The 15,848-nt window shown below is 37.6% G+C and overlaps 1 protein-coding gene across 1 annotated transcript; it reads left to right on the plus strand.

Moving 5' to 3' along the window:
- Positions 1–3,396: 3,396 nt before the first annotated feature.
- On the plus strand, positions 3,397–15,632 carry cep164 (centrosomal protein 164). The gene is made up of 25 exons (XM_025054945.1): positions 3,397–3,686; positions 3,771–3,851; positions 4,901–5,012; positions 5,599–5,827; positions 6,147–6,299; positions 6,406–6,507; positions 6,920–6,973; positions 7,080–7,183; positions 7,541–7,957; positions 8,384–8,515; positions 8,950–9,384; positions 9,558–9,753; positions 9,993–10,040; positions 10,149–10,271; positions 11,017–11,160; positions 11,688–11,771; positions 11,893–12,146; positions 12,536–12,697; positions 12,967–13,150; positions 13,252–13,359; positions 13,839–13,923; positions 14,026–14,427; positions 14,524–14,593; positions 14,672–14,785; positions 15,009–15,632. Exons 2-25 carry the CDS (start codon positions 3,776–3,778, stop codon positions 15,118–15,120), a joined length of 3,900 nt encoding a protein of 1,299 aa, XP_024910713.1. The 5' UTR covers positions 3,397–3,686; positions 3,771–3,775; the 3' UTR covers positions 15,121–15,632.
- The last annotated feature ends 216 nt before the right edge of the window (positions 15,633–15,848 follow it).

The following is a 15,848-nucleotide window of genomic DNA, read 5'->3' on the forward strand; positions in this document are numbered from 1 at the left end:
GCTATATCTGTCCTTTTCTTTGGCCAGTTCTTTAAAGTTGCAGTAAAGACATGATTAAAGACACGAAGACAGGCACTTTATCTGGTAGATAGTGGTGAATAGAAATAATTGATTTTACTGAGGGCTATTAGTAAGTACGACTAATGTTTTTTTCATATCAAAACGACAAAAAAACATGCAACAAATGGTGACTTGATGCAAATGGTAATGTATCACAAAAACTGGAAAATCACATACAGTCAATCTCACACACACACACACACACACACACACACACGAGTCAATCAAGTTGAGAGTGCATATCACAGCAGACTTAACTTAGATAACAAAAAAAAATGTTCCAGTTGTGTGATGACTGATAGGTCAAAGTTTGATGTGTGCCATGCTGTTGTTTGTTGTCCTATCAGGGGAGGACTTTGATCTTCTGGCTTCATGAAGTTTGAGGAATACAATTGATTATAGAACAGTGTTTCCCAACCTTCTTTGAGCATGGTCTCTATCCTCCAAAAAGAAATGTACCAGAATGCTTTCTGGGATATTTCCTGTATTTCATGTATTGAAATTGAATGTAATTAAAATATAATGATGTTCTAGTTCTGTTTTACTCACAGTTTACTTGCTCAGTATCAATCCCTGCCTTGCTTAGTTCTTGTTCTTGTCACTGTCACATTGTTGCAAAGACAAATGTTTTTAAAATTTTTTACTAATAATTAATCGTTTTCAGACCAATTAGGTGGAATTTGATCACTTTCCATGGTGGACCTTGTGATCTCCTGTGGCACAGTGGATGGGAAACACCACTGAGAGATCGGTGACATTATGCACCAAATAAGATTAGCTGATGAACTCAAAACGCAAAACAATTTCAATTAATGTTTTACCCCAAATCCTCACACACACACACACAGTGTGTGATAGTCAGTATTCCAAAGCAACGTGTGTTCATAACCATTCAAGGGAATTTGTTCTCAGCAATGAAAGTTGGATAATAAAGAGAATACTGGAAACAAGAAAAAAAGAACAAAAACACTTGTGGGGGCTATTACTGCGGGTATTATCATCAACATAGCTCAATAGGGAGTCAGACTAATGATATGCAGGGAAGATGAGGTGAATCAAGAGTGAATATGTTACAAATACAAGGCCCCCCCTGACTCGGTCTGAGCTGCCCCCTGCTGACAGTCTTTAAACTTCAAAGGACCTATGATTTTCTGTCAGCACACACATTCTGGGTTCTGGGTAGAAGTCTTATACGCCCATAGTTTCACCTTTATTCCTTGGGCCTTCAGATTACTGGTGAACCATGGCCTCATCCAGATCATCATTTGACACAACAATGGTACCTTTACAGACCGTTCTCTGTCATGCAGTTAGTTAAGACCCATTCAGTGGCCAGTCCTGTAGTGTTTCATTGACCCCTTGTATCCACCTCCTATATGTCCCTGCAGACGTAGGCAGCCTTTGAAATGCAGGGGTGGATTGCATAGTGAGGGATGGCACTAATCCAGCACATTAGCATACTGTAGATCTAAAGATTCACTATGTGGAGACAACGGGGGAGTTAGATCTCAATTCAGCTTATTTAAATTCTCTTACATGCTGAAGCCAGTTAGCATGCAAACTCCCAGTGAAAAAAGCAGACTTGGTACACTGGTACAGCCCAGAGATAATTAAACACTCAGAGCAAACAAATGACTCTTATCAAATTTGTAACCTTTGAGATGGGTTGCAATGTACAAAGTCACTGATCCATCCATGTGGACTGAGTCATAATTGTTATCAACAGGGCTTAAGAACTGCTGAGTGGCAGGACAACTAATTGCTGTAGTTGCATGTTGAATGTAGCTTTAATCTTTTCTAAGCATTACGTACAAGGTACATGTCAAGCAATCAGAACAGCTTTTGCAGGTTTCTCTTTACATTTTTGTAATAAACACTGAGCTGTGTTACATTTTAATTTAACGAAAATATAAGATTTTTTAACTCTTTAAATTTTAATATTTTTGAAGTTTTTAACAAATGAATGTAAGCCCACTCAAATTATTATAGCTCTGCAACATGCTAATTGGAATTTATGGAATTTATGTTCATTGAGTTTAATTTTCAGATTATGATATTGACCTAATATCCCATTTACCTGACAGCAGCATTTGCACACTTGATTGATGTTGGCGCCTGGATTCTGAATGTAATCCAACTCACTAATCATATAACCTACTACATCATGGAAATCCACCAGATATTTCACATGTTTTTAAGCTCTGAGGGTTGGGAAGGGTTTTCAAGAAATAGCAGGATTTCTTGAAAACCTTGAAAATGAAGTGACATCTCTGTAAACACATGGAACGAGCATCAAAGTCTGTTCATAGCAACTCCTTTAAGAGAGACAGGAGAGCAACATATGTTGTTAGAAATCTATATCTTAAGGTTGATCTACAGTCAGTTTTGATTGTGACAAACAAACCAGCAGACGTGTTAGGTATTTAAGCAGCAAATCGACCATTTCATCAGCCGCTGACTGAGGTTCAAAGGTCAAACCTTTGTTCCAGCTGCCTCCATTATGGAACAGCTCTAGTAAATCTGCAGGGAATGTTATCTCAGCTGTGAATAACAGTGTAGATCATTGCCTGATTTCTCAATACAGCACAGCCCTGAAGGCTTCTAAAGTATAGTGACGTCCTACAGTGTCAGATCTTTTGCAGTTGCTCTTTCTAAAATTCAGATATTTGGCCCACAGCCTCATCTCTTATCTACAACTTATAGCTAGTAAAAAAAAATTTTTTTTTTTTACATGATGATGCTACACCTTTACACTTTCATGTTTAGTTTTATGTTAAAATGTTTAAAATTATTACATAAGTTAATGTAAATTAATTAAAATTTGGTTGATACGATATGCAGATAGATTTAAAGTTATTTAGTTTTCTTCATTGATTTTTTAACTGGTCTCTTTTTGTCATTTTTTTCTAGTTAGGAAGAAGAAAAAAATACTAATCAAATGAAGTCTACTAGACAGATGTTCTGCTACTGTGACATCACAGATCAGTGCAAACGTACAGTGCAACTGTAATAAAAATTATATTCTACATTTACATCTTTCTAAGTCCAAGTCCAGACATTTTATGAGCTTTTCCAGACACTTCACTGTCCAAAATATTTGACTTTGGACAATATGAAGACACAAGAGGAAAAAAACAAGAGTCCGTTTTTTCAGAGCTGGTGCTAAGATTTACTTCGTTCGCTACCGACCTTTCACTAATAATAATATTACGAGAGACAGCAGCATGACGTAAAATGCATATATTGTATAATCTGTTGAAGTGGTTTAGAATAAGCGTCTAGGTTTATGTCTTTCGCAAATCCTATCTTCACTGGAAACAGGAAACGGAAATGACTTTCCTGTGTTTTTTCTTCTTCACGGCTATATCATTAAGCTAACTCCCCGATGCTAGCTCAACGACGAAAGTACTCTGTTTACGACGCAATTATTATGTAAATACTTTTTCGTAAATATAATATCGTTAGTGTTTAATTACATACAGCTACAGTGCAGGTCCTCGAGTTTCAAGAGTGTTATAATGGACCGTGTTTTGTGGATGTAACTTTCCGACTATTATAAAACATAAACATTAATTTATCTCTCAGTTTGTTTACGTACATGGCTCAACGCAGTGACGACTGAAATGGTACAGACAGAAATGGTTGAGGTTAAAATATTTACAGCACACATGGTCCCCCCCTTTTAACTAATTTAATAAATGTGTTTACAGCAATAATGACGGCAGTTCTTATAGGAGACCAGTTAATCCTTGAGGAAGACTATGATGAGAACTATATACCTTCGGAAAAAGGTAGGGAAGGAATCAGCTTGTTTGGTCCACGTGTTTATGTTTTGTTTGTTTTTGTTGTTTTTGTTGTTTTTATTATTAAAATGTCAGATTTACCGATCGAAGTCTATTGTAGTAGTCAGTGTGAGTATGGTCAGTTCCCATACTGACTGCTTGTAAGAAAGTAGAAAAAACAGGTGAAATAAATGCATCAACTTGGTGAAGTAACTAACAACAGATAAGCAAAACTACTCTCCTAATTACATTTTCTCAAAGGAAACTCAGGGTTTAGATTCTCTATTTTATCTGGTGAGCTCTAGATTTCATAGCTCTCCTGCTCCTGCTTGACCTTCTTGCCGAAATCCTACAGTGATGATTGCCCAGCTTTCACACACATGTAAAGTGATGAATAAAGTGACATTCCTACAAGTCAAAAGGTCAGGTTAAGGGGGGCACCAAAAGATTTCAACATTTACTTAAGTATGTTAAAAGATTTGGCAGTGTTTTATAGGCTTTGGCACTGTGTCATGTTTTGTATTAATATTTCTAACAAAACTACATATTTTATATTTTTCATGGTAGTGTTGAAATTTGATGATTTAAAGATTAGAGGTGCACTGATTGCAATTTTTGGGCTGATTGCGATTTTCTGATTTTTCTTTTGTGGTATGTTTGAATAGCCAGTAGCAGTTATTGCATATTCAATTTTTTCCAATTGACAGCATTCACAAAGTGTGAGTGCACCCTTAGACCATTGCAGAGGTACATAAGACCGGTTTTACGGAAAATAATTAAGAATTAATCCCACGTAATTAAGGGAATGTTTGCTGATTGATTGCTCGCTCTCCTGGTAAAAAAATAGTATTCTATCTTTGACCCAAATCCTCCCTGTGTAATACATTGTTAAATTGAGAAAATTATACTTGTAGGTTTTGTTAATATAAATGTGTGTATATTATGTCAACAGAATTCCACTCTAGTCTTCACCCTGTAAAAAAAGGTGATCCAATTGTTGTCTGCTACGACTATATTATCTTTTATAATCTCATATTATTTTCTTTTTGTCTTGTCAGAGATCCATGAGTATGCCAGAGAGATTGGCATTGATCCAGACCATGAAACAGAACTCTTATGGCTAGCCAGGGAGGGCATAGTTGCCCCCTTGCCTCCTGAATGGAAACCTTGGTAAGGAATGGCCAACTAGAACAGAGCAGAACACAGCATACATCTGAAAAATGATTTGATTTGTAAAAGTTGTCAAATTTGTTTATTTAATTGTTGCTATTTGTTTGTGCTAATTATCTGTTGGGAGCATACCATGTGACATTAAACAAATTCATAATGAATGAATGTTGTTCAAATCAAAAATGGCGTCTGATTCACTTTCCTTAAGTGCAGGAAGATAGCTGGAAAGATAGATTTATCATTTATTTGACAGCTAGACCAAGAACATGTTGAGGTATAAAGACACTAGGCTGACATTTAGGCTAGATTCATCAGGACACAGGTGAGACAGGAAGGCACAGAGTGGAGAACAGGGGAAGAAACAGGTTTGACAAAAAGGCTACTACAAGAGAGGCTGAGAGAAATTTTAATAGTCAAAAAATACAAATGTACAAAGAGTACAATAACAAACTACATTTCATTGTACATGAACAAGTATAGTTTGATCAAATCAAATAGTGAGGTATGGTTAGAAGACATGTTGTTTTGGTAGTGACGCTTCAGTGATGTGATCTTTCCCCCTCCATCTCTTTCCTGTTTGTTCTAGCCAAGATTTGACAGGTGAAATCTACTATTTTAACTTCTCCACGGGGCAGTCCACATGGGATCACCCGTGTGATGAACATTACCGTCGCCTGGTTATCCAGGAAAGGGACATTGTCCACCACACAGCTGCTGCAAAGAGCTCAGAGGCAAAGAAGGATGAGAAGAATAAAAAAGAAAAAAAGGCAAAGAAGGGGACAAGAAAGAAAAAGGAGGCCGTACAGACCACTAAAGTAAGAAACTATTGAATTGTTTTTAATATGACATTTTTTATTTTCATGTTTGTACTGCGTTAAAAATATAGTAGGTTTGTACTGTATTGTATTTTTCTCTCAATCATATTTCCGTCCAACCCTCATAACCCTCTAATGTATTGATTCTCTTTTATTTACACTTTCAAAGAAATCAGAATGTTATAAATAGGAAATTGATGGTGATGTTAGGATGACTTGTGAGGTGTAAACTTGTTTCTTGTAGAGAGTATGATCATTTCAAGTGCTTGTATAACACAAAGTTACATGCTAATGCTAATATCATTTTAACCTACTTTAGACATTGCCTTCAGCCGTTGGAATTTCACCTTCTACCGTGGTTAACCTGGCACCTCTGCGAGGCACAAATGCCTCTGGATTTGGAAATTCCACCCTTCCTTTAGGGTCCAAAAGAAGCCTTGAGAGGTTGGAAACCATCAAGTCGTTCATAGTGGTATGATCAACAATCAATTTTCTTAAAAGATTTTTTTCTACATTATCTCGAGCTTTGATGGTAATGTCAGGAGAGTCGGGTTTAAAAATGTGTCTTCGCGCCTCAGGTTAGTGAGACCAGTGACAGGGCTTCACTGAAGAGGTTGGAACCAGAGCTGCAGGGCTCAGCTCTGTCTGCAGATAACAGCCCAGAACCACTATCCCAACAGGTATACTGTATTTCTGGAACAATAATGTTTATATTTTGACATATATTTAAAGGTAGCACCTGCCCTGAAAAAGATAGAGAGTAGAAAGACTACAGACAGGTGCTTTCTTAGCCACAGAAATGGGACTAATTGTAATAAGGACATGCAGATGAAGAGGAGGAACCAAATGCACAGAAGCACAATGAAATGAATAAAAGCTAAAAAAAAGTTCATGTAAAGCACTTGAAGTTAATAAAAAATATTTGGTCAACCATTACCATCTCCATTTCTAACATTTTAACAATTCGAATTTAGATGTGTTTACAGTGCAGATCACATCATTGGCACTGCAGTCTCACTGTCCTGTGTTTGTATTATAATATATTCTTGGTAAAGACTGTTTGTTGATTGTTGTTTCTTTTATCTGTGATAGTCTCCTTATGACCAGAAACACGTGGAGGAGCCCTCATCCTCAGTGGATATTAAGGTAGTAACATCATAAGAACACGTTTTCACAGAACATTATGTAAATGTCTATTCTGTTTCCAATTACTGCTTGTAAAATCAACCTGTTTTGTTCCTTTTTGTTATAGCTGTCAGAGAGGGACTTGGACATTAACAGTCTTTCTGCTGCTGGTTTGCTGGATAAATATGGCAGAGTGGAGACTGGAGAAGTGGCAGAGAATACTGCCAACAGGTTTGTTCCTGTCTCTGGGGTAACAGAAAGTTGACTGGCTGTCTTTATGTTGTAATGTAGTGTTAAGCATACACAGTGATTTTATTAACCGCACTAATTCTTTACAAAATCAGTATTGTGTGGCATTTGGATGTTATTTTTTACCTTTGGTATTTCCCCTAATCTGTCCATTTAGTAAATGTTGTCATTCTTTTCTGTCTAAATCTAATTCTCTGCTTAAAAAAGTGTAGTGATCGACATTGCTGCTACTACTAATTGAAACACATGGGTGAATTCATTCACAAAAATAGTTTTCTCATATAAATTTGAAATACGTTTAAGTAGGCCTTATACTTGATATTTCTTTTCCCTCCTCAGGTTTTTCCTTACTGAAGACAAAGACCATGTTGATGAAGTTGATCAACCTGTCCACCAACAGTCTGTCTCCCACTCGTCCTCTCTTTCCTGTGCCTCCCTGTCAGACCAACACTTGGAGCTCTGTTCCACAGAATCTCTGGGAATTCAAAGGCTCAAAATCCAATCTTCTGATGAAGATCCTGAAATCCAGAGAAAAAAGGATGAGACAGAGAAGGCAGAGAGAGAGGAGTGGAATCAGACGACTGAAGTGACAGAAGATGACAAAAAAAACGAAAAGGTCAAACTGCAGGTGGAAGATGAAAGAAGGCTGTTGATATTAGACAAGACAAAGACTTTGTGTCACGTCCAAAATGATCTGGAGAACGATGAAGAGGAACCAGAGAGAAAACTCAGTTTGGAAAGGGAAGAAGAATTAAGGTACAGTAGGAAACTTATTGTCCTTTTTTCCAGAGGCTTTTTAAAATGAGCCTTATTTTACTGCATTTGTTTCTCAATTTTGTTGCAGCTGTTCCTACTTACCTAAAGTACTTTTCTGTACAGTTGTTGTTTCATCTAGTTGTCCTATATACTACTTTTACCATTGAAGTAAAGTATTCTAATGCTTTCTTGCTATTCTTTTATAGAGAGTGTTATCTTTGTCTGTATGACTTTGATTTAGCTGCAGGGTGTGATCAACACAGCTGCCCTGCTCTGCCACAGCACATTTTCCCTTCTATAGATTGCCTTCTTGATAAAAGTATAAACAAAGTATCAACAGTTTAGGCGATGACCAGCCCAAACAGGTATCTCTTGTTGGCACACTTACAATTAATTAGGATTTGCTCATGTTTCATGTCTCCCCAGTGCTCTTCAAGAGCATCTACAGTCTACAAGTAGAGATGAGGAGGTCTGTTACGCTGAGGAGTATGACACATCGCTCAAGAAGCTCCGAGAATCTGTCCATGAGGATGGAGGGATCCAGACACAAGGGCTCAGGTTGGACATACGTACAGTATATCCTGATCAGTTGAAGTGGATTAAAATGTTATCTGATATACTTTAAATCACAAGTTCATATACACATCTAATATATGGTTCTAATAGTGTTTCAATGAATCTTTAGTGAAGATAGCTGCAGTCATTCCTACCTTATTTGTTCAGTGTAGTTTTTACTTTTCCCTTAAATTATTCAATTTCTCTTATTTTTTAAAAAAAGTATTCCCTTAAATATTCCCAAAAAGTGTTTTGACCTGTGTCTTTTCCACCTTCTTTGTGCTTCAAATAATTCGAATGACAAATTTGAGCAGAGCATTTGTCATCAGTTACAACACAACTGCAGTTATATATTTGAACATAAGAGAAAAAAAACTATTTGACCTAGTGTACTTCTTGTGTAGGCCTTATACTTTATATTTCTTTTCCCTCCTCAGGTTTATGCTTACTGAAGACAAAGACCATGCTGATGAAGTTGACCAACCTGTCCACCAACAGTCTGTCTCCCACTCGTCCTCTCTTTCCTGTGCCTCCCTGTCAGACCAACACTTGGAGCTCTGTTCCACAGAATCTCTGGGAATTCAAAGGATCAAACCAGTGAAAGAACGTCTGATCCAATCTTCTGATGAAGATCCTGAAATCCAGAGAAAAAAGGATGAGACAGAGAAGGCAGAGAGAGAGGAGTGGAATCAGACGACTGAAGTGACAGAAGATGACAAAAAAAACGAAAAGGTCAAACTGCAGGTGGAAGATGAAAGAAGGCTGTTGATATTAGACAAGACAAAGACTTTGTGTCACGTCCAAAATGATCAGAAGAACGATGAAGAGGAACCAGAGAGAAAACTCAGTGTGACAATTGAAGGAAGATTAAGGTACAGTAGACAAATGTAGTGGAAAACATCCTCGTACCTGTCCAAATCTTTAAAGTGTTACACTTCCTCTGTTTTAAAAATGAATCTCCACTCTTTCACTTCAATCATTTTACATTTTTTTTCTATCTTACATTTTTTTTAACATAATGTATGGTTTATCGTGTGTCCTTTAGGGAGAAGAGTGATGTCATTCCAAAAGAGTTAAGAATCCCCCTAAAGAATGAAAAGTCTTCAGAATGTAACAGACATTATAGTCAAAAGTTGCAGAATATTGAACGTCTAAAGACAAAGATGGAAGAAAAACTACAGGTTGAAAGGAGGCGACGACTTGAAAAACAGAGAGGGAAACTGAATTTTCTGAACCTGAAGGTAACTGTGGACTAAGTTTTCTTAGAGACTATGAAAACCATTTTAGCCTTCTCTGGACTTATGCAATGGAAAATATAAAAGGGAATAGTGGATGTTCTCTGCTGTTTCTGTTGAATAAATATAATAATAATTATTAAAAACATTCGGTGCAGCAGGGTGTAGTCTACAGAGGGAGATTTGAATTTCAAATTCATTTCAGTTCATTTTATCTTTTATCTTTTGTGTTATCTAATAAAAAGGAGACTACATCACAGCCTGAACAACATCTCGCAGACTATCAAAGAAAGGTGAGTACTCTAACCATCACATGATTCAGACAGAAATGTGGGATTTTTGTCTGAATTATTTGTCTCTATACATTTTTAATGTTTCACTTGCTATGTTTCTGAGTGCAGCTTGCTGATGTGCTTCAAGAAGTTCGGGAGGAAGTGCAATGTGATCATGAGAAACAACTAGAGCAACTTAGAAAGGATCACAGGAAGGAGTTGGACAAAATCAGACATAAGTACCTGGAAGAGGTGAGAAGATGTTTGATTCTCATGATGAGCTATTGTCCATCTTAGCAGGTTGACTTTGTACACTGTGCAAAAACAAATAATATAATAATAGATAACTAATAATATAATGTAATATAACTAATAATATAATTATAAAATAATACAATATAAATATAATTAAAGCTATAAGCAGTGACTAGACATCCTTCAGTTTGTGCAGGCTTAGACTGTGGTTTCAGTAGACATTCTGTATGTAACACTGTTTGGGAACATATCAGACAAGAATACATTTAATCACATCTGAGATCAGAACATAATTCATACAACCACTTTTATGTTGGATGTTTTTTAAAAAAAATCCTATTTGTAGTTTTATTTTATATAAAAACTGATAGGTTCACACAGGCCATACAAATATAAACAATTTGACTTGACATGATTGGGACAGATAAAGACTATAATCCTCAGTAAGCAGCTTGCTTTGAATAATGACTCATGTACTAAAGTGCAGTGGAAACACAAACAAACATTTGTCCTATTAAAGGTTAGTATTACTTAGAGGCTGTGGTGCCTTCCAGGGATTTTGTCGTGGCATGGCCTGGTGTAGTCACCCACAGTACAAACAGTAGGTAGATGACTGAGTCACTGCATTTTCTATAAGTACCTTTAAAACCATTCCAAACTGTGTTGACTTTAGAATTCTATTTATTCATAGTAAACTTTCAGACTGGTGCTCTGCTAGTTTTGACTAACATGTGTGTTTTAGGAGGCTGCACAGAGGGAGATCTTGCTGTCTAAGCTGCAGGAAGACAAAGCATGTCTCCAGGCCTACTATGCCGTTCAGCTTGAGAGCTTCAAGCTGCATCTGAACAAGTTAATTCAAAACTCCCAGTTTACACACTTGCGCAAGGTGAGGTACTATAGGCTCCAGTATTCTTTAAGTCATGTGTTCATGAGCTGACACTGTTTTATGTTAATGTTGCTTTTATCACACTGTGGTGTGAAATACAGGTTTAACTCAAATAATTAATAAACAAAGAGAGCAGAAGCAGAAGTCACACATGTTATCAGCCACTATTGCTCAGTCTTTACCCCTTTTCTTTTATATTAAACTTTCTTTTACGTTATAATAAAATTGCATTTACGTAGTTACTTAAAGTACAAGGTTCATAACAGATAACAGATTAGATCTCAAGAACAACTTGGTAAGCTTCCAGACCTGACTAACGTTGTTGTTGTTATTGTAATTACCCAGGAATTATTGTCTGAACATCTGAACAGGATCACAGTGTGCCCAGTACACTTTAAAATATCTTATAAAAAGTTTATTTCTTCAACACTCACATATTTCTTTTGTCTCTTTCTTGCATTAAATATTGTCAGTGTAGCAATATGGCATCAAACATCCTAAAACTAATGTCCTATATTGTCCTGCAGGAATCTGAACTACAGACTAAGACAGACATGTTGAATCCAAAAGAAGAAGAACTGGAAACACACAAGAGCAAGCTCCAGACCAAGGTGTGAAAGAACATGTGTGACATTTCTGAGCTGACCACATGGACCAGGAGTTGGTGGAGACCTGGATAAGACTAGAGAGTTCTCTGACATTAGTTATTCTCATGCACCTCTCATTTTAAAGGCTTTACTACAGCTGATGAAGGAGAGAGATGAGCTGAAGATGGAGCTCAAAAGGATAAGAAAGGAGAAACCTCCCACACATCACCTTCAGAGTGACCAGGAGACGGACTCGAGGACCAAGACTGAGAACCAGCTTAGGGACAAGAGGGACAAAGCCAGTGACAGGACCAGGAGAGCAGTAGAGGCCCAAGATGAACTGGAGAGCAAAATCAAGTTGTTGGAGGAGACATGTGACTGCCTGAGTCAAAGAGTCAGGTAATGTTTAAAGTTTAAAACTATTTGTCCAAGTTGACAGTTAATTTCAGTTTTCTGTGTCTTTATGATTCATTTTGTTTTACGTGTTTCAGTTAGTGTTTTACATTCTGTGGGTAATTTGTTATTTAAATTATATATATTCTATACTTTCTACCATTACAATCCTTTTCTCGAGACATTTGAGGTTGTATGTATGTAATTAAAAAAATATTATTAAATAGTTTTATTTGAGTGTCAGTAAAACAGAAAATACACCAAAAATGTCAGCAATAATATTGTATATGCTCATTATGACAACAGAATAAAAACTGCCTCTTTAAACTACATTGATAACCCGGAATTGTAGGTTGGCAGAAGACAGTTGGTAACTGGGCTTTTCATTTGTCTAGTGAGTTGGAAGTTGGAAGTTCTCACCAAAGAGAAGAACCTAAAGAGGACAAAGAGAAGAAAGAAAGAGCACCAGTGCCCCCCAGTGACCAAAGAGACCCAGCACTTAATGTAGAAGATTTAGACAACTCCCCAGTACATGACTGCCAGGAAGGCCAGGATGGGTAAGGAGAACTAGGCTACACAACACGAAATACACCTTTAGTTTAGAAATAAATATTTGCCAGAATGCATTTGAGCTCTCACACATTTCACAATCACAGTATTTCCCATAGTACGGTACTGTCTCACAGTACTACAGTTTGATTTTAGATACTTGTTGCGTATGATGGCAGGATATGTATAAAATCGGTGAATGTTTTGTGATTCAGTAACCTGCTTTGTGAGGTGTGAAATCCGTGATTCTAATTATTGTGTGTGTCCATGTGTCCAGGTTCAGACAGTTCATTTCTGCACAGGCCACCTCTATTCAGGAAACAAAAAGGTTGCTGCAGCGGGGGGTCCATCAGCTGACACAGAGACAGGCAGCCCGGCCAGAAGTTCTTTTGACCAGGTCCTCTGATGACATCATTTGTGAAAGTGGTGTGACTGATGAAGTACTTAAAAACCTCCTACAGGTATACCATACTGTAGTACACACAAAACGTTGACGTGTTGACTGTTGAGATGGGGTTGAAAGAAAATGTTTCCCTGTTGGTTTTCCCCTCCCTTTTCTCAGGAGGCCAGAAATATAGTCGACCTGGAGCAGACAGTCGAAGATGGTACCACTCTTCTGCCACAGACAGAAACGTTACTTCAGTTCATGAAGAGCTCTGTGGCCAATGAGGTAAGACACAAACATGAGGCTGGTGTAGTTTAATAATTAAGTTAGCTAAAGTAGAAAAACTAATGGTGTTGAGAATTTGTCTTCTTTTCTGTTCACTTACTGCTTTGTTAACTTATTAATTAGGTTTTAAAAGCATTTTTAGTTTTAATTTACTTGAGCAAACCTAAAAACTTTGCACAATTGTACATGTACATTTTAAACTTATGGGACAAATTAAAATTCACTCTTCGAAACAAAAGTTGAGATATACATTTTTATGTTTTGTACATAATTCTATCATTTGGATTAGTCACCAATAAATACAGTTGTCAAACGATCTACCTTCTGTTCAAGTTTTATATTTGTTGTCATAATTACGTATCTGTTTTTCTGGATTAATGAGGCTTAATTCCAACCACAATGAATCCAAACACTATTGTGCTCAGTATTATATGCAGAATATTATATTTATCTGTTTGGAATGCTGGTCTTTTTCCCTGGTTGAGGATCTGTCTCGGCATCTAGAAAAAGGAAGTGTGATGTTCAGTGATCCTGAATCAGATTCCAGCAACACCTCTGGCCCAGGTAATATGTACTGGTAACATAGAAAATTTAAAAAATGACAGTGTTTCAACTGGGATGACTGAATAGTTTTAACTCATTCTTGTTTTGTTGTTCTGTAATCAGGAAGTCATCCAGCAGTCCCAGCCAAAGTTGAGGAGCTAGCCAAGTCCTTAAAGAAGATCTCGTGTCAGCTCAACACTGTTCTGGGTGCTCTGGGCTCAGTGGCTGAGAGGCAACAAAATACCACTCAGATTTACCCAACCATGTTTTTGTCCCAGCCTCAGCATCAGTCTCAGCATCAGCCTCAGCCTCAGCATCAGCATCACTCCGTGTCTTTCTCTAACCCAGTCATTCCACAGTTGAACACTTTTTTGTCCAGCCCCTCTGCCACTGCTGCCCGTCCTAGGTCCGTGGATTCCTGGTTGTTTCAGACTAAGGAAATCGACACAGCTCTGTTGAACCCCCACTGTGTACTGAGGTCCTCTGAAGATGTCATCAGCAAAAGATGGAGCCAGGTTTTTCCTGGTATGACCATTTGGACTCACTGGCTCATCAAGAGCTTCATTATTTTACACAATGTTTTTTTTTATTTTGATACTAATCTGTACATCTTTAATCCAGGAACAGTGACACACTCAGACGTATCCAGCTCAACTCAGTCCAGATCTAACTACTTACACACTTCTCTAAGGTAAGGTATAAACACTGTGACTCAGTGACACAATGATATGAATGTACTCACAACATGCACAACTATGCACATCCTTAGTTCCAGCCAAAACCCGTGGTTCGTGGCCCAGCCATTAAACAAAGCCAGTCGGAAAATGAAGAGGTCAGGCAGCAGCAGCTGGAGCCTAGAAAAGCACAAGGGAGTCACCATCAGCCATCCTTTGTTCTCACACACACTCACACACACACCAACAGTAATGTTTCCAGGACCAAAAAGTCCTACAGGAGGAGGAGTTTTAAACTGATGAATGTTTTTGTTTTTATTCATAAGGGTGAAAATAATAATGTATCTATGTAATGATATATATATATATATATATGGATGTATATGTGTGTGTATATTAATTCTGTTCTGGCCTTGACTTGACTCTCTCCAGACCTCAGTTAACTCATCACACTTCGTCCTCCAGGAGCAGCTTGGTCCAGCTGGGCCTGGACAATAACAATGAGATTAAAGTCTATCATTCCAGTGGGCACACAGTCAAGTGAAGTTTCTCAGCCGTGGTCTGTGGGGAATATTATTTATTAGTTGGCCATTCCCTGCTCTTTATATGAGGGTCTGTTTTAGATGTAACACATCCATCCTGTCCATCTCAGGGAGGAGAGAAGTCAGACTGACAGGTTTCTGACCCTCTCCGCAGACTTTCAACAGCTCTCATAGCTGCTCTCACTGGTGAATGACATTGGATCCAGCCTCCTTGCCCAGTCTTTCTTGCACAAAAGCCCTTGCCAGCAGGAAGTTTGGTCTCCATTTGGAATACCTTTTCCCAAACACACTCTTCCTGATTTCCTAAAGATGATGAACCCCTCCCCTTTATTGGTTACAAATTCATGTCTTACTTCGTGGTTAGACAGGGTTACTGTCCCAAGTTTACTGGCACTTCTTTCCTGACTGGTGTCGTTGAATGCTGGAACTCTCCAGATGAACATTTGTATCAAACACCTAGGAACCATTTTTGTATCAGCGAATTGATTCTCAATAAATACAACTTTTTGTCAGCCGTCTTCTTTCTTTGGAGTCTTTTCGCCTCCACTAGAACATTTTGGAGAAAAGGTCTGCAGAGAAAACCTTGTTCAACAAAGAAAGTTTTCAAAACTAAAGGATTGACTTTTGTAAAACAGTTTTTTTTATTTTTTTATTTCTCTTTTATTTTACAGTGTGTATGAGAGAGCACAAAGCCTGTAGGCCGAGCTCACTAACGGATTTGACCAAAGAA

The sequence above is a fragment of the Cynoglossus semilaevis genome, chromosome 4 (assembly GCF_000523025.1).
Source record: "Cynoglossus semilaevis isolate Cse_v1.0 chromosome 4, Cse_v1.0, whole genome shotgun sequence".
NCBI classification, from domain to species: domain Eukaryota; kingdom Metazoa; phylum Chordata; class Actinopteri; order Pleuronectiformes; family Cynoglossidae; genus Cynoglossus; species Cynoglossus semilaevis.